The sequence below is a fragment of the Aspergillus multicolor genome, assembly GCF_047715735.1.
Source record: "Aspergillus multicolor strain CBS 133.54 unplaced genomic scaffold BDW74scaffold_10, whole genome shotgun sequence".
NCBI classification, from domain to species: Eukaryota; Fungi; Ascomycota; class Eurotiomycetes; order Eurotiales; family Aspergillaceae; genus Aspergillus; species Aspergillus multicolor.
The window spans coordinates 382,846-398,924 of NW_027395961.1; the positions used below are offsets into that span (position 1 = coordinate 382,846).

At 51.5% G+C, this 16,079-nt stretch overlaps 6 protein-coding genes across 6 annotated transcripts; 3 read left to right on the forward strand and 3 right to left on the reverse strand.

Moving 5' to 3' along the window:
- Window positions 1-251: 251 nt before the first annotated feature.
- On the forward strand, window positions 252-5,667 carry BDW74DRAFT_184879 (putative VPS9 domain protein; the record flags this gene model as incomplete). The annotated part of the gene is made up of 4 exons (XM_073730916.1): window positions 252-881; window positions 1,472-1,537; window positions 1,627-1,798; window positions 1,926-5,667. 4 exons carry the CDS (start codon window positions 252-254, stop codon window positions 5,471-5,473), a joined length of 4,416 nt encoding a protein of 1,471 aa, XP_073584556.1. The 3' UTR covers window positions 5,474-5,667.
- A 437-nt stretch (window positions 5,668-6,104) lies between these two features.
- BDW74DRAFT_177530 (uncharacterized protein) lies at window positions 6,105-7,710 on the reverse strand (the record flags this gene model as incomplete). The annotated part of the gene is made up of 4 exons (XM_073728919.1): window positions 6,105-7,059; window positions 7,483-7,517; window positions 7,568-7,579; window positions 7,630-7,710. 4 exons carry the CDS (start codon window positions 7,708-7,710, stop codon window positions 6,105-6,107), a joined length of 1,083 nt encoding a protein of 360 aa, XP_073584557.1.
- Window positions 7,711-9,300: 1,590 nt separating this feature from the next.
- Window positions 9,301-9,886, forward strand: BDW74DRAFT_152091 (uncharacterized protein). Its single transcript, XM_073724308.1, has 2 exons — window positions 9,301-9,538; window positions 9,611-9,886. The coding sequence occupies exons 1-2, from the start codon at window positions 9,341-9,343 to the stop codon at window positions 9,746-9,748; spliced, it is 336 nt and encodes a 111-aa protein (XP_073584558.1). The 5' UTR covers window positions 9,301-9,340; the 3' UTR covers window positions 9,749-9,886.
- A 20-nt stretch (window positions 9,887-9,906) lies between these two features.
- Window positions 9,907-11,886, reverse strand: BDW74DRAFT_13361 (alpha-N-arabinofuranosidase). Its single transcript, XM_073722342.1, has 6 exons — window positions 11,628-11,886; window positions 11,368-11,562; window positions 11,191-11,318; window positions 11,052-11,140; window positions 10,903-11,002; window positions 9,907-10,853 (listed from the first exon to the last, which is right to left on the reverse strand). The coding sequence occupies exons 1-6, from the start codon at window positions 11,732-11,734 to the stop codon at window positions 9,958-9,960; spliced, it is 1,515 nt and encodes a 504-aa protein (XP_073584559.1). The 5' UTR covers window positions 11,735-11,886; the 3' UTR covers window positions 9,907-9,957.
- Window positions 11,887-12,329: 443 nt separating this feature from the next.
- On the forward strand, window positions 12,330-14,690 carry BDW74DRAFT_13333 (sugar porter family MFS transporter). Its single transcript, XM_073722333.1, has 7 exons — window positions 12,330-12,604; window positions 12,659-12,704; window positions 12,774-12,852; window positions 12,916-13,107; window positions 13,160-13,403; window positions 13,458-13,714; window positions 13,776-14,690. Exons 1-7 carry the CDS (start codon window positions 12,578-12,580, stop codon window positions 14,440-14,442), a joined length of 1,512 nt encoding a protein of 503 aa, XP_073584560.1. The 5' UTR covers window positions 12,330-12,577; the 3' UTR covers window positions 14,443-14,690.
- Window positions 14,639-15,970, reverse strand: BDW74DRAFT_13345 (uncharacterized protein). The gene is made up of 2 exons (XM_073722339.1): window positions 15,478-15,970; window positions 14,639-15,389 (listed from the first exon to the last, which is right to left on the reverse strand). Exons 1-2 carry the CDS (start codon window positions 15,641-15,643, stop codon window positions 14,836-14,838), a joined length of 720 nt encoding a protein of 239 aa, XP_073584561.1. The 5' UTR covers window positions 15,644-15,970; the 3' UTR covers window positions 14,639-14,835.
- Window positions 15,971-16,079: the final 109 nt, after the last annotated feature.

Consider the following 16,079-nt stretch of genomic DNA (forward strand, 5'->3'; position numbering starts at 1 on the left):
CAATGCCAAGCATCGAAAATTCGGCCCTTTTCCGCCGCCTTCACCTGTCCCGAACCCATTGCCGCCGCATTCAATTCAGGTCAGCAGGCTGCTGTCTAGGGCTCTAGGCTGATACTCTTGCTTGTTTATCCCACCTACAGCAATCACCCACCACCGTTCGGCCCGCAGTCACAATCTAAAGCGCTGCCATTCGGCCTTCTCCGGAAACTCCCAAATACTACTCACACTCCCTCGCGAACGTCCACTTGAAGATGAACACCTTCATTCAAACTTTGCGGCGAGCTCTTCCCTCGGTTGGTCGGCAGTGCCAGCCTAGAGCGTCCGTATTTCATTGGACAAGGAATTTCTCCTCGACGTCCCAGACCTTCGAGTCATCGTCGCAACAGATTCTGGGTGAACAACAAGGTGCAGGTACAGGCGCGCAATCCAATGTGCCTGGAAGGGAGAGCGACTCGCCATTGGCGGCAATCACAAACCTGATACCGGAATCCAGAACCGCTGTCAGTAACGACTACTCGAAGGTGGCGCGGAGTTTAGAATCGCAGATTATCAAAAATCCTCTCAACAGCCAAACGCCTGCACACCAAATCCACGTCATGTCGCACCGACACAACACAATAATTACGCTTACACGACCAAACGGTAGCCCTCTGATGTCGTTCGGTACTGGAGTTTTGGGCTTTACCAAGGCTCGTCGAGGAGGATATGACCCGGGATTCCAATTGGCAACGCATCTCTTCACCAAAATCCAAGAACGCGGCATGTTGATGGATATCAAAGCTGTCGAGGTCGTTTTCCGCGGCTTTCATCAAGGTCGGCATGCCTTCGTTAAAGCACTAACCGGCAACGAGGGGAGGAACATACGGCCGTTGGTCGTTCGAGTATCGGACTCGACCAGAATCAAGTTCGGTGGAACAAGGAGTCCCAGAAAGCGCAGACTCTAAGGTCTTCTCTATTACTATATCACCGTCATTGTGCAAATTATAATGTCCGACGCTTCACGTTGGCCGGACACCGCCAGGCTCGAAGACGCCAGCGATTTTCGCACCTCTCAAATCCGGCTTGTGTGCATGTTTATCTCAGAGAGCAGGAAAGGATTCATCTTGTAGTTTAGTTTTGCCCATGTATATTATCCTGATCATCTCGGCCAGACAAGCCCAGAATCTCAATTTCCGTATGCGGTATAGCGCGAATAGATTCCAGCTGCACGAAAGCTGTTGACTGAACGGCTGCTCCTGGCCTCCGACCATTTATGAGCTTGGCTTATTATAACATTCAATCTTTAAATTGTTCTTACTTGGACATAAAACTCTAATCTCCGAGCCTTTGACGCTCGCTATCTGTTGCGCTGTTTGCGGGCGGATGCGCCAGAGTCCCCCCTACGTCGGTCCTCCGGCGAACGTTCGTTTTTGCGACCTCGACAGCGGCGGCTTGATGAGCGCTAGATCTTCTCTAACGGGCCGTCGTCCAGGACCGCTTGGATGCACCCTCTAAATCCTTTTCTCCGGGCCTTCTTTCGGAGCACTGTGCCGGGGCAGTGTGTGCCAGTCGAGAACCATGTACGGCTTCCCCTCCGGCGCTGCATTGAGAAATATCGGAGATTTGGTGTACTGATATGCATGCCAGGTTCTGCTCGTCCCCGTCAGCGAATCATTGATCGGATCGCGCGATCGCGAGTCGTCCTTATTCTACTCCGACCTTGTCGTTTCAGAGGAGTTCCTAGGCAGCCATACCCTACGAATACCGGCCTCCGGTGGAGTAGGAGGGAAGGACGATCCAAATGTACGCGATGGTAGAGGCAAAGCGAAGCAAGTCACCACTGCCAATGGGAGAACCGTGATCATCAGGGACAATTCGGTCTACAGTAACAAGGGTGAGGCTGCCGTGATGATGATTTGAGTGTCAATATGCTTATCGAGACCTAGGCTTCAAGTCTCTGAGCCAGGCACAGCTACTTTCCGACGCGTTATACTATGCTCCGACCAGCGAGTCACAGCCATGGCTTATTTACTTTATCTCGAGACCTCTGGTCGGCTCTTTCGAGCCTGCGAAAATCACCCCCGCGGTAGTTCCTGGGACAGCCTACAAAAACGACCCTTCGCAAGCCAGTGCTAAACCTAGCGAAACAGCTGGCTTTGTCTCGACGCCCCCAAAGAAAGAGATCAGAACCTTCGGGGAACTGCTTGCCAATTTTCCTATGATTGCGCGGCAAATGCAGCCAGGACTGGAAAGATTGTTCAAGGAATTTGGAAAGGAGCTTGGGAAACCGTTACCCCCACCGCCGTCGCGGTCGCCAATGCTAGATGATGGCGAATATAATCGCTTACGCGAAGACTCGATTGCCGATGAGAACGGGTCTGTGAAAAGCTCATCGTCCCGCCGCAGCAGAGGTCTCCCTTTCAATTCCGAAGAGTACTTTGAAGACGACGAAGACTTGATGCGGCGTAGTCTGGAGACAGCCGTTACCGCTGCAATTGACCTCTTCCGCCTAGTTGATCAACAACAGCTGTCTCTCCTTGGAGCAACCACCGACCTAACGGGGCCAGTAGTCGAGCGTTACATCGAGCGCTATGTCGCGGAGCAGGTTCACGAATCTCTTTTATTCCCTCGGTTATGCAGTTTCCGCCAACCAGAAGATACCGAACTAGATTCCAGAATTCGTCAAATGGAGTATGTTGACGTGTCTCAGGTTGGCCTTACTGTGGAGGGTGGGCGAGACGGTAAACGCGAGCTCTTACTGCGGCTTGGCAGGGCTGTGGAGGAATTTCGCAAGATGCTCGAAGCGAAATGCCCCCATGATATGCTCAGCACACTCCTGGAGGCAGTAAAGGTTCTGTCATATGCGGGTGAATACAACAAGAGTGACGAAAAGCAGTCGTGTCCTGTAACGATCAATGCGGACATCTTGGTTTCCTTGTTGCTGATTGTTGTGATTCGATCCCAAGTGAAGAACTTACAAGCTCGATTGCTGTATATGCAACATTTTATCTACGTCGACGACGTTGATAGCGGCGAGATGGGCTATGCACTGAGCACATTTGAAGCCGTCCTCACATACTTGATGGCCGACCCTGCGGGACTTCGAAGAGCCAGTATTCGGAATAAACGCTTGTGGAATGCCACCAAAGCTGGGCGGGTGGCTGATATGAAGGCTATTCTCGAACCAGATGGCGACCATGATTCACTGTACGAGACCACTGATATTCCTGATTCTTTCGACCAACCACTAGACGAGGCTCAGCCTCGAAGCCATTTATTGTTCGAGGACCAAATACAAAAGAGCGAGGAGCAAGCTGAATTGGGGAACATAGCAGAGGCGCCCCCTCTTTCTCACGTATTTCTATTTCAGAATTGGGAGAGGTCGCCACCTCGCGATACGAAACCCGTCGTTAAGCGAGTATCGATGGATATCCGGAGCCTCTCAGAGTCATCAGGCATTTCATTTCTGTCACGGACCACCACCTTGAATTCCATCAGCAGCGCCATTGAAGGAGATAGTTCGATCGAGACACTGGTCAAGACGCAGGATCCCCGTGGTGATTCCATATTGATGATGGCGGTCGAGAGTCGCCGCGCTGAAGCTCTCAAGTACCTTCTTAGCCTGGACGAGTATTACTCGATTACTGATGTACTCGAGGATACCAACACTGACGGTACTACCCTCCTCAGCGCTGCCGTTCAGCTTGCTCTGACCGAGACTGTCAACTTCATACTCGATTACTTGACCGCTGCAGCTGACGAGCATGCCATTGCGTCTTACCTGCGTAAGTCTGATGGGCGAGGGCGCACTGTTGCGCACTACCTCTTCAGCACACCGCCGGTAATGCACAGGCTTAAAGGGCTTCTTCCATGGCGCCAGCGTGATAAACATGGACAGACGCCGCTCTTTGCTCTATGTAGGTCGTACGACCACCCTGACTACAAGGCAATGGTGAACGAAGCCCTCACAGCAGCCCAGGAGTCTCAAGGATATGGCAAGCCCTTGCATCTTGATGACCATGTCGACTCTAAGGGCAATACGTTACTGCATATTGTCAGCGATCCCGAGATCACTATCCGCATCCTCAGAGAAAGCGACTGCGACCCGAATGCCACAAATGATAAGAAATTCACCCCCTTGATGATGGCCAGTAAATACGGCCGCGTCGACCAAGTGCGAATCCTCTTTTCAGACTTAAGGGTAGATCTCCACGTTAAAGAAACACGGGGCTTAACTGCTATCGAGCTCGCCAAGGACGACGAAGTCCGCAACCGCATTGACGATTTGATCCTCCTCTCCAACCCACCCTCATCTCACGACGAACCATCCGGCCGTGTCACAACAGTGGTCCGCTCCTTCTTCGTTGAAGACGCAACAGTCCGCTTCGTCCTCAAGTCCGGCGCACCAACCCCCACAATGGACGGCCAAGACGTACCAGCCAATACAACAATGTACACAGTGACGACCTGCCGCCGCACATTCGCCGACTTCGAGACATTGGCCGAATGTCTTTCCCTCGAACACCCAGCCTCCTACATGCCCTCGCTCACAGACTTCCGCAACCCCTTCCAAATCCACAGCAAGCCCTCCCGCGCAGTCCTCCACAACATGCAAGAGCGCCTCGACCGCTTCCTTAAGATCCTCCTCTCCCACCCAACCTTCTCCACGCACGAGCTCCTCTGGGAATTCATCCTCGTTCCCGAACTCCAGCCCCAAATGATGGCCGACCGCTCGCACCGCAAAGCACAGGCTCTCTCCGAATCCATCCTCGAAGACCACGACCCCATAACCCCAGAGGGGATCCGCGAAGCAGAGAAATTCATCTCCCACGCCCAGGACATGGTCCGCACCACACACACGCACACCCTCTCCCTCCTGCGCCGCGGCCACGCCCTGCAAAACGCAACATCCGACATCGCAGACGCAATGGCCCTCGCCGCAGCCGCCCTGTCAACCCTCAAATTGCCCACCAACGCCCTGCCCTCATCCCACATCGACGCCTTCACCCGCTATGCAAGCTACCTCTCAACCTCGACCTCAGACTCCTCCCCGCTCCTGCAATTCCTCTCAACCCTCTCCTCAATCGACACCACAACAACCGCAATCACCTCGTCCCTCTCGCGCCCGCTCTCCCTCATCTCCTCCCTGAATTCTTCAACGCGCAACCTGACGCGCTCCCGCAACGCCCTCGCCTCATCCCTGCTCCCCCGCAAATTCAACTTGAATTTCCCAGGCCTGGAGGAATCGCGTATGCGCTCGCTCCGCGATCTACAGGAGAAGATATCCAACAGTGAGAACCAGATCGCGAGGCTCTCGCGCGAGATTAGCTGGAATAAAGATGTTGTTGTTGGCGAACTTGCGGGCTGGACGTCTTGGCGGGAACAGATTGGCCGTGAGGCGATTCGGACATTTGTCAAGAGTACGCTTGTCCGGGAGAAGGAGCGGCGGAAGAGGCTGGAGAGGTGTCTAAGGAGTGTTGGGGAGGTGGAGTGATGACGGCCGGTCTGGTTCCGAAGTTAAGTGATGAGCTCACAGCTGGCTCTGGGAATGTAATAGATAGATATTAGCCTGTAGACATACTTACTCTTCTTGCTTTCTTTGTATGTTTAGCCTTCATGATGCGTCCATAGTGAGCTATGTTCAACAGCTACTCTCATGATAATGATAATGTGATGCTGAGACTATACGTTCCACTTTTGACAAATCCCCTTCTAAGATTCATCACGGTAGCAACTACGACCTTATACACTGTATCCACCATGTATCATGCTCAACCTTGTCATATGATTATCGGAGTGCCTGCTCCTGCCAAAGGCAGTCTAATGCCAGAGACTGTCTAAGTAAGTATACATCGCCAGGGTTGGCTGATAACTATCTAAAGATAACGAACGACTCGCGGGGGGAAATGGAAAGCCGTGGGTTCAAAAGCATTGCCCGTAACGAAGAAACCAAAGGCCCGAGAAAACGATGAGTTCAGTGGGCGTGACGGAGGCAAATTCGAGGATGTCAAATATCATCGGCAGTAGAAACTGCGTCATACTTGGTAAGTTCGAAAGGCATTTATCCGACCATGACCATTGTGGGACACAGAAGAAATTCAGAAACGACAGGGTAGAAGAAACGATCATGGGCAGAGCTTCCAGAGAGGAGACATGGTTCGCTTGATCGATGGTAGGCGGAGTAATGAATTTCTGTAGCTATGGCATGGCGAAACTTCAGGTTCATCAGTCTCTAGGCTCATGAGCGAAGTTGGTGAATGCGCTGGTGTACGGGGATCCTCAGCCCCTAGATCATTGCTCTTTCTGGTTATGTGCGCCTCAGCAGGCTCAGATACTTGAGGAACGGCCGTTCGTGAGACGGCAGGCTCAAGGGGTGACGACACAACCACAATTTGCTTCGGGATAGAGCCGCGGCGTCCTCGTTGAGTGATACCTAGATCTTCCATGTGGCGCGTCGCCTCCGCTTTCATGCTCAAGGCGGAGTTTATCTGTTCGAGGGGCAATTGGCCGGTAGAGGTACGGGGGGTTATGGTGCAGAGCTTGTTGCGACTAGTGCAAAAAACGCGGATAACCTTGCCATCCTTTTCCTCTTCGACCATGTATGAACCAGCAGAATGACACTTGCTGAACATCATGGCCTCTCTTCTTGCTCTTCTTTCGTCTAGCGAGTCATTATCGACCCCCTTCTTTCGCCTCTGGCGCGCGCGGATCTTCTTGAAGATCGTCCAACTGAGCAGAATGAGAGCAGCGAGAGCGACAACCGCGAAGATGCTCGATGCGGCGACTGAAGCTTTCTCATGCTTCCAGTCTTTGATCACAGGAGTTGCTGTCTGGTTCAAGAGTGGATTGGACTTCGTGCCATTGGACTGTTTTCCCTGGCCGGAAGGCTTGTTGTTGCTGGGATTGGACGGAGGATCGCGTTTGACGACTTCGTGAATGGCGTGCGGGTACTTCAGAGGGTCGTTCGAGGTGGAATCAAGAGCGTTGAGTAGATGGTTTTCCGAACCGGGATCTGCAGTCTCGACGGCTTCTTGACTGTCTGTTCTTCCGTCGTGAAGAATAGAAGTGCTGAAAGAGGTACTTGGAGATTTAGTAGCTGCTGGACTAGTAAGACGGTAAAATACTCACAATGACATGGATTAGAGAATGGTTAAATTTAAGTAAGATAAGTCAGGAACTAGACGAAGAATAATCACATTGGGTCTAGTCGCCTAGATAGGAGCATGCATGATGTTGAAGACTGAAAAAGACATTGGAAGGGGAGAAGGTTGAAGATCCCCAGGACTTTTCCAGTGAGGAAGGTGCAGCCACCCCGTCCGTTTGGGAAAGTACTCCGCTATCATACAGTACAAAAAGAACATCACAATCCCTAGCAGGTGTAGTCCTCTGGGCAGCAAGAATAGATCGGAAAGGGCAGACTGGGAATAGAGTACTCGCAGCGTTGAGAGTAGCTAAACAACAAATCAGCCCAGTGCCCAGCGACATCAGGATCCCAGATCTTACTCGGCATCAGTGCATTCGTCATTCTCGTTTGCATTCTGGCCAGGGTCAGTTTCTTCGTCACGGAGTTCTAGCTCCATATACATACTAGACAGTTTGTCTGTGGAATGTTTAGCTTGTGCACCATAGTAGTAAGCCAAGTACACTGACCTGTTGTCTCGCTTCAAGACCTACAGAGGGAGCAGCCAAGGCGACTGCAGCCAGGGCAACAATCATGTTGAGAACGCGCATGTTGTGATATATCAGGTAAACCAATGCTTGAGGTATGTAGAGCAGAGTTGAATTGGATGAAGAAGTGAGATGTTCCAGATACTGATACTCATTTTATACCTTGGGCCTAAGCCCTCTCCGTTCTGGAGTTCGCATCAAACACTATGACCCAGACTTACTCCGAGACCCCGACAGCAAATAGGTTTTGACAGGAAGCCCAGCTCAGTGAGCATAGCCGTCTAAGGGATAAGCTTGTATGACTTCCATTACCGACGATCGTGGCTCGTCACATTGGCATTCTTGTACAGTGACATCGATCCGTAAGCATCAAACTATTCCGCGGACCCGAGTAGCCGTGGAATTGACTCTAGGAGCTGACGCTGACAGGGATGATATCTCTAACTCAGGATTCAAATTTGAGGAGTTGCTGAGGTCAATCTGCATGCTTGCTTTTCCCCCGGCCTGCACAGCAATGTGGTTAACGGAGTGAAAGGGCCCTGTCTCGGTATGCCTCGGGGTGGGAGATGTATGTATTGATTGAATCAGCCTGTGAATATCCCAATTTGCGGTCAAAAGTGTCCAAAGCAAAGCAACTGATGAGAACAGAACTTCAAAGCCGCGGCCCTGATTGCCTCTGTAAGCATGAGATCGTCAATCGACATGCGTGCGCCTAAAATGTAGAGCAAATCCGCGAATCCGAAACTAATAGACTTTGACAGGGGCGTAACCAAAAGACATCGCTGAGAGTGACGCTTATCATAGTGTGATACGTTGAGGCGCTCCGAGGGTCCCAGTCAAAGTACTCCGTAGATCCTGGCATCTTTAGATAGTGCACTGTTCTTTGACGTCCCAGGAGCATAGAGGTATAGTAACTTGTTGAAAATCGGGATATATGGACGTGAAGAGCGCTGAGCACATGGCGGGGATGACCTGGAGTTTGGGGAAGCGATCTGACCGATCATCTGCATGCAGGTTACTTGCTTACTTGCTTCTGGGGTACTCCGGAGTAATCGAGTCCCCAGGAATCGCAGCAAGAGCCTTACAAGGAGTATAATAGGACATTGATAGTTTCCTGCCGGGGTACGGTCTAGCAGGATTTGGTACACCCTCTGTCTGGCCTGCAGTGGGTAGAACAGTCCCTTTAACTGCTGCGAAGAATTTAGGGGTATTTGTCACCCTAAAACACAAGGCCAAGCGTATCCAGTCTGAGGGGAGTAAGCTAACTTGGCTAGGAGTGAAGGAGATACACCAAGCTAGCTAAATTAACTCCGCTCTATTTGCTGCAGACCAGAGGGCATATGTGAGCGCTTCTGAATATCTTCATCTTGAATTCCACACCTTTTGTAGATAGCCGTCTGTAAGCAAGTCATGAGAGAGACATGCATGCACTCATGTCTGGTTGCATCACTGCACCCCAGAGGAAGGTATGCTGCTGCCTCTTGAACAACTGATCTTGTGTTCTACAGCAGTCCGGTTTGCAATGCAGTTGCATACTTGACTTACTATACACAATGACATCATCGTATACCTTTTCCAAACAGGACTAGTGCAAGGATCTTATCTCTGACACCCTCGACGTCATACCCTTATCGTCCGACATTAATATACCTGCCTGCCTGCCTGCCTGCCTACCCCAACACCTCAATCCTTCATGAACACATCTCACATCCAAAGACTATCTCAAAGAAACATAAACCTCATCACAAGACCCTTCCACAAACAAACCTACTCCAAAATGCCTCTCGTCGTCCCCGGAATCACCAACACATCCGGCTCCGGCTCCGGCAGCAAGGAGGAATGGCTCAACAAGCTCGTTGGGAAGAAGCTCACCGATTCTCATAATGAGACTGTATGCCCTCCTTAACTGTTTCCTCGCTTGTCTTAGCCTGAGTAACATAATGCTAACGACGTTTTGCTATAGTGCTTCGCAAAGCAAGACCTCCCAAAGACTCACCGGATCGTAAAGCCGGGCGAGTTTACGACCGCAGATCACAATCCTGGGAGACTCAACATCCACCTTGACGACAACGACAACGTTCGTGATGTCAACTACGGGTAGATGACTACCGGCGCTACCTGCGACCTGGCTATGGATTGGGCTTGATGCCTTTACGATGGATTACGATACAAGATTGTCATGATATGAAGCGTTAATGATCTAATAACATGAGAATAGAATGAATGGAATGATCAATTTGAATAGATTCAACTGCGTTCTATATTCGTAAGGAAGTAAGGATAAGGCCGTCAGTAAGAGTGGTAAATCCCTCAGGCCTTCCATCTCAGCAGAGTGAGAGAGTGCTTAGGAAAGACATATGAGCCCTGAGCATCCCACTTGCTCTCAGCAATACCAACCTCCTCCTTGCCCTTCATGTTCGTCACAGCCGGGCTCTCACCCGTAACCGTGAACACGGTAACCTCCCCAGATGGGCCATCAAGCTTGGCCTCGATACCCTTCTCCTCATGGATATTAATCACAACAACATTAGCATATCCATCCTCACCCAGCGTCGCACTAACATCTAACCAAGGCGTATCCTTGACACCTCGCACCCACTTGGGGTGCGTCTCACCCTCGTACGCAGAAACCGACACATGTGCACTGATAGTCCAGCCGCGCATGTAGTTTGAGAAGAGGTACAGTGGCCACCAGGTTGTCTGCTTGACGATCCCGTCTTTCGTGGTCATCAGCGGTGAGATAACATTCACGCTCTGCGCAATGCACGCCATGCCGACGTCCTTGCTCTTGCGGACAAACACGTTCAGCCAGACTCCTACAGCCAAGGCATCGGAGAGGTTGTAAGACTCCTCAGCGCCCTTGCTACCCTCGGCTCGGATGGGGTCCCAGACGTTCCACTCATCGAAGCAGATGGTTGGGCGGCGTTGCTCAGGTGGAACACCGTTCTCGACTCGCGCCAGATCGATGAGGGAGGATGTGATTTCGATGGCGCGCTCTGCGGCTAGAGGGGCGGTGACGTTGGGAAGGTGCGAGGAGGAGGCTGTGTACAGGTGGATGCTGTGCATGTCGATGAGGGGGACTGCACTTGTTGAGAGGGGAGAGTGGACCGGGAGCATGGTTTCCTTGAGGGTGTAGTAGTCCCACGATGTTGGACCTTCCTTTCCACAGAGGATCAACTCGATGGAGGGGTCGAGGAGCTTTAGGGCTGTTGAGATGTTAGAGATGGATCGTTGACTGGGGCTAGGCGATGTTACCTTTGGCCCATTGGTATGCCTTGTGCGCGTATTCTTCCTTGGTAGATTGCTCCACCTGCCATGGGCCCCAAACTTCATTACCAAGAGCCCAGTATTTTACCTGAAATGGAGTTAGCATGGAAACAGTAGTAGGATATAGGGCTACATACGTTGTAGGGTTCTTCGCGTCCATTCTTACGTCGGAGGTTGGCGTAGTAAGTGTCACGAGTGCCGTTGCAGTAGTCAACCCATCCCAATGCTGTAACAAGGTGTCAGTTTAAGCAATAGTCTGAGGTGGAGCCGCTATACCTTCATCAAGAGTACCAGTACCCATGTTCAGGCAAAGATAGGGCTCGGTGCCAAGAACCTCACACCACTTCAAGAACTCATCAGTTCCGAATTGGTTAGTCTCTGTACCCAGCCAAGCAAGTTCAGGCCTCGAGGTAGTCAGCATAGATTACAGAAAGTATCCACCAAGAAGCATACCTTGCAGGGCGTTGGTCTCTCGGGCCGACTCCATCGGTCCAGTGATAGGTTGCAGTAAAGTTACCACCAGGGTAGCGAATCACAGGGACCTTAAGCTCCTTTAGGGCTTCAAGGACGTCTTTCCGGAATCCGTCGTCGTCTGACAATGGGTTACCGGGATCATAGATGCCCCCGTAGATGCATCGACCCATGTGCCTGCAGCCGAAGGTCAGCTTGGTACGGCCTTGAGCCTGAGCCAAGATGCCAGGGTCAAAGCTTACTCGGCAAACCCGGCATAGATGTTGGGATTGATTTTCGAGATACGGCGGTCCGGATTTATGGAAATTCCCGGAGCATCCTGCTCGCTGAGCTTTGTAAAGGTCGTCATAGCGGAGGCGAATCCAACAAACCAAACCAAGGAACAAAGTCAAGAAACCGAGGGTCGAGTACTGATTGGTAGGGAAAATAGGATTCAATAAAAGTGCTCTTGTTAAATATTCGAAGACCTAGGCGAGGCGACTGGGCAGCTAATATTAATGCCAGACGGGCTTATCGAGAGGACCAGGATGAAACGGGCAATCCCCCGGCGGGGTCACTCCAAGCCTGACTAGAAAAAGAGTGAGCTGACTCCTGCGGAGTTGAGCGCGACTGGCGATATTTTGGCGCCGTTGATTTGGCGGTTGGGGCCAAGGCCTAGCCTGCAGATATTCCGTCAATCAGCAGCCAGCGCTCTATGACTCGGTATTCCTGCAAGCTACCTTGGACTGCGTCTCGGTTCTCCGCACAATCGGCTGACGTTTCGTCCCGCTCCCTGGATTCGGGGTCCAGAATCCCATTCGCTACAGGAGCTGGTGGTCGTTGGTTTGTTTTCCTCTCATGATCCTGCCGTGGTGGCAGGCCGACGGGGTATTGCCTCGTTTCGAGCTTCTCGACAATCGTACCAGCCGAGCCCCATGTCCTTCTGGGATTAACCCGGCGGGCATCAGATCCGCCGTGACCGCGACAATGCCACATGTGCCTTGGAGCGTGATGCTGGAGCGCGTCGCTCACGTTGTTCCCAGCCATGGCGGCCATGTAGTTCAACCCCAGATTCTTTAAAAGAGGCGGGTCCTGCTCCTCGCTCTCTTATCTCTGTCTCCGCACTTTTCTCCGGATTCTTAAGTACCTCAAGCATTCAAGGAGTTCGAACGTACCTCTGCATCATTGAAAGTGCTTTGAGGTGTTGTTCAACATGCGTCTTGCACCTGCGTGGTATCAGGTATGCCTGCTATCCTCCGACACACTCGCCAATACCTACTTACAAGCATTCTAGTTCCTGGTGGGCGTTTTCGCCTCCCTCGGATCATTCCTTTACGGATGTGCGTATCCTCTCCCTTGTCTTTGGCAACCCTAGACTCCAGCCGATTAACCACATCTTCTGTTTGCAGATGATTTGGGTGTCATTGCGGAAGTTATCGCCAGTGGATCGTTCATCAAGACTTTCAACAATCCAGACACCACACAAACGTGAGTGTTAAAATTGCAGGCAGAGAGCCAAGTGGAAGATCTTGAGGTTGACTCGCTCTTTAGTGGTTTGGTCGTTTCCATGTTCACAGTGGGTGCTTTCGTCGGCTCTGCCTTTGCTGGTCCTACTGGTGATTACCTCGGAAGACGCTGGACAATCATTATTGGCTGCATAGTCTTTTGTCTCGGTGGTGGTCTTCAAACGGGTGCCCAGACCATCGACTACCTGTACAGTGGACGATTCTTTGCGGGTGTTGGGTATGTTTTGACGTTTGCAGCTGAGCACCACATTGTCGCTAATCAAACCTAGGGTCGGCTTCCTCACCATGATTGTTCCCCTATACCAAGCCGAGATCTGCCATCCGGATATCAGAGGTCGTGTCACTGCACTTCAGCAGTTCATGCTGGGAGTGGGAAGTCTCTGCGCCGCCTGGATTTCCTACGGAACGTATATCGGCTTCGATGATACCAACAATGCTCAATGGGAAGTCCCTCTCGGTCTGCAGATTGTCCCGGCTGTCTTCCTTGGGCTCTTGATCATGCTATTCCCCGAGGTGAGGAATGACCCCAGTCCGTCAATGTAATTACTAAAGTGCGTCCTGTGATAGTCTCCCCGTTGGCTTATCGACCATGGCCGCCAAGAGTTGGGACTGAAGACACTGGCGCGGCTTCACGCTTATGGAAATGAGAATGATGCTTGGGTCCAAGCGGAGTACAACCAGATTCAGGAAAGCATTCTCCGCGAACACGAAGAGGAGGCCAAGTCTTACTTGGAGCTTTTCAAGTCACGTTCGTCATTCCGCCGTCTTTTCCTCTGCTGTGCACTGCAGGCGTCTGTGCAAATGACTGGCGTATCGGCAATCCAGTAAGTACCAAGCCTCGTTGCTTCCTTCGTGGATGAAGTACTGATAACTGTTCTCACAAAGGTATTATTCCGTCACGATTTACGGACAGATCGGTATCTCGGGCGACGAGACCCTGCGATACCAGGCTATCAACTCTGTCATTGCTTTGGTCGCTCAGTTCCTGTGCATGATGTTCATCGATCGCTTTGGTCGCCGCTGGAGTTTGATCGGCGGAAACCTGGGCAACTGCCTCACTTTCATCATCGCCTGCATCCTGTTAGCCAGATTCCCTCCGGAGGTCAACAACACCGGAGCTCACTGGGGTTTCATTATCATGACTTGGCTCTACAACTTTTCCTTCTCGTGCACCTGTGGTCCACTGTCGTGGATCATCCCCGCCGAGGTCTTCGACACTCGGACTCGGTCAAAGGGTGTGTCAATCGCGACCATGACCTCTTATGCCTTTAACACCATGATCGGACAAGTGACGCCACTTGCAATGGAGGATGTTGGGTACAGATACTACTTCCTGTTCATCATCTGCAATTTCACCAATGCGGTGTTCTTCTGGCTACTTTTGCCCGAGACGAAGAAGTTGCCCCTCGAAGAGATGAATTATTTGTTCTCGAACTCCCCGTGGATTGTTCCAGGCACGAAGAAGGAGGACTACATTCCTCACGACTTGGAGCGCAGAGTGGTGGAGCAAGAGGAGAAAAAGCATGCTTACACGTCGCATGAGGAGAAGTAAGGTGATATGTACGCGAGACAGGTCGTGATGTTGACGTGTGATGGTACTGTGTATTTTAATGATAATCGGAAATATCCATTTAGGGGTCCGGTGTAGGTTCCCAAAATGGCAGGAGATGTTGAGAGGGCTAGAGAGCGTCCTGACTCCTGGTAGACCGAAAAGCTTATCAAGAGAGACAAACTCGTACTCCGTTCAGAGGGCAGCCGTGCAGCGAGATATTCGCTATCTTCCCATCAAGTTGATTCCTATAAGGCAAGGCGTTGTTGCGTTCTTTAGTGTCGCTGGCACGTCTGCTCTCCGGTTTGCTTTCAAGCGGTGATGCATAATGCCGAGCTTATACAATCCAAACTGCTTCTTTAATGAAGCTGAAGTTAACAGGTTCGGTAAGACTTATCACTCCGAATCTGAGCTATAGCCGGCCAAGCCAAGTGACGGTGCGGGTGGACTAGCAGCCGGCTTTGCGGGTTGTTGGGCTGGGGTAATTTTCACATCTTTGATGCCATTTTCCACTTTTGACGTTGAAGGCTTCTCTATGGCTGAAGCAGCCGCATCCCTCTTATCCTCTACCAGTTCCTTGGTCCTTTTATTTGTGCCCGCCGCTTTCGTGGGAGAAGCGGCAGGATCGTCACCCCCTGACTTTCGCTTCCGGCCTGGAATAAGTGTCGCACCACTTTTCTCGCGTCGTCTCTTACGAGAGGCAATCTTCCAGTCTTCTGCCTCAGCCGCCGGTGGGATGTCCGTCGAGGTGTCTTCAAGGTGGGCCTTCTCCGCCTCTTCTCGCTGGCGCCGGAATGCCTCCAACTGCTCGGCAGTCTCCTTCTTCACGGTAGCTTCCTGGGCTCTAGTAGATTCTAGTATTGAATCAAGAAAGTCGACTTCGTCGTCATCGAGGGCGCGAAATTGGTTCTTCAACTTGATCTTTTCTTCGAATGCTTCCTGTTTGGCCACTTTATGTCGACGAGAGGATCAACATAGTCTGTCAACCAGGCGTTTGAGGCAACAGGGTGATGCTTTCCATTGGATTTTGTTACTCACTTTTGTTCTGCTGCAAGACATCATACAAGCTTTTGCCGCCTTCCTGCTTCCCCAGTTCTGCCTTTCGTCTTCGTTCATCCTCGAGTTCCTTCTGGACACGAAGCCATTCATCATCACGCTCAACCGGCTCTTGATCTGTCCCCGCGGAGACAAATCCTGAAGACATTTTGTCCGCACCGAGTATAGGTAAAAAAACGCAAGTTTTGAGAGCTGCTCCTGAGCCAGTAGATGAGCCGGCGGTGAAATGCCACTCCGGAGGTTCAGTCGGCTAAGCAGGGCCAATGATCTCTCAGTTTTTGAGTTCTTGACTAGAGAAGCGCCTTCCCGCAGTGCAAGACGAATCCAAAGTTCCACGAGGTGGGTGTATGAGACAGGCCTGGAAGAGTTGAAAGTCCATTGCGGTTTACCTGGGGAGGCCAGCAGAAAAAGGCGGTAGGAGTTGCTCCGCGGCCGAGCCGGAGAACTTTAAATAAACCAACCAATAGAATCACTCCATCCGGTACTGACTATCTCCAACTCCATCGGCTCGGAGTGAAACTGAATCTCTTGGTTACACTTATGTGAGGTTTGATATACCCAAACCGACAACGCGTATTATCTAG

Bases quoted from the DNA above. Each gene is read 5' to 3' on its own strand.
- BDW74DRAFT_13361 (XM_073722342.1), bottom strand. From the start codon at position 11,734: ATGACGACCTTTACAAAGCTCAGCGAGCAGGATGCTCCGGGAATTTCC. The intron at 11,141-11,190 runs GTATAGCGGCTC...ACCTTGTTACAG, and splicing joins TACTGGTACTCTTGATGAAG to CATTGGGATGGGTTGACTAC. The intron at 11,003-11,051 runs GTATGTAGCCCT...ACTCCATTTCAG, and splicing joins GACGCGAAGAACCCTACAAC to GTAAAATACTGGGCTCTTGG.
- BDW74DRAFT_152091 (XM_073724308.1), top strand. From the start codon at position 9,341: ATGAACACATCTCACATCCAAAGACTATCTCAAAGAAACATAAACCTC. The intron at 9,539-9,610 runs GTATGCCCTCCT...GTTTTGCTATAG, and splicing joins CCGATTCTCATAATGAGACT to TGCTTCGCAAAGCAAGACCT.
- BDW74DRAFT_13333 (XM_073722333.1), top strand. From the start codon at position 12,578: ATGCGTCTTGCACCTGCGTGGTATCAG. The intron at 12,705-12,773 runs GTGCGTATCCTC...TTCTGTTTGCAG, and splicing joins CGGATCATTCCTTTACGGAT to ATGATTTGGGTGTCATTGCG. The intron at 13,715-13,775 runs GTAAGTACCAAG...GTTCTCACAAAG, and splicing joins ACTGGCGTATCGGCAATCCA to GTATTATTCCGTCACGATTT.
- BDW74DRAFT_13345 (XM_073722339.1), bottom strand. From the start codon at position 15,643: ATGTCTTCAGGATTTGTCTCCGCGGGGACAGATCAAGAGCCGGTTGAG. The intron at 15,390-15,477 runs GTGAGTAACAAA...GTCGACATAAAG, and splicing joins TGTCTTGCAGCAGAACAAAA to TGGCCAAACAGGAAGCATTC.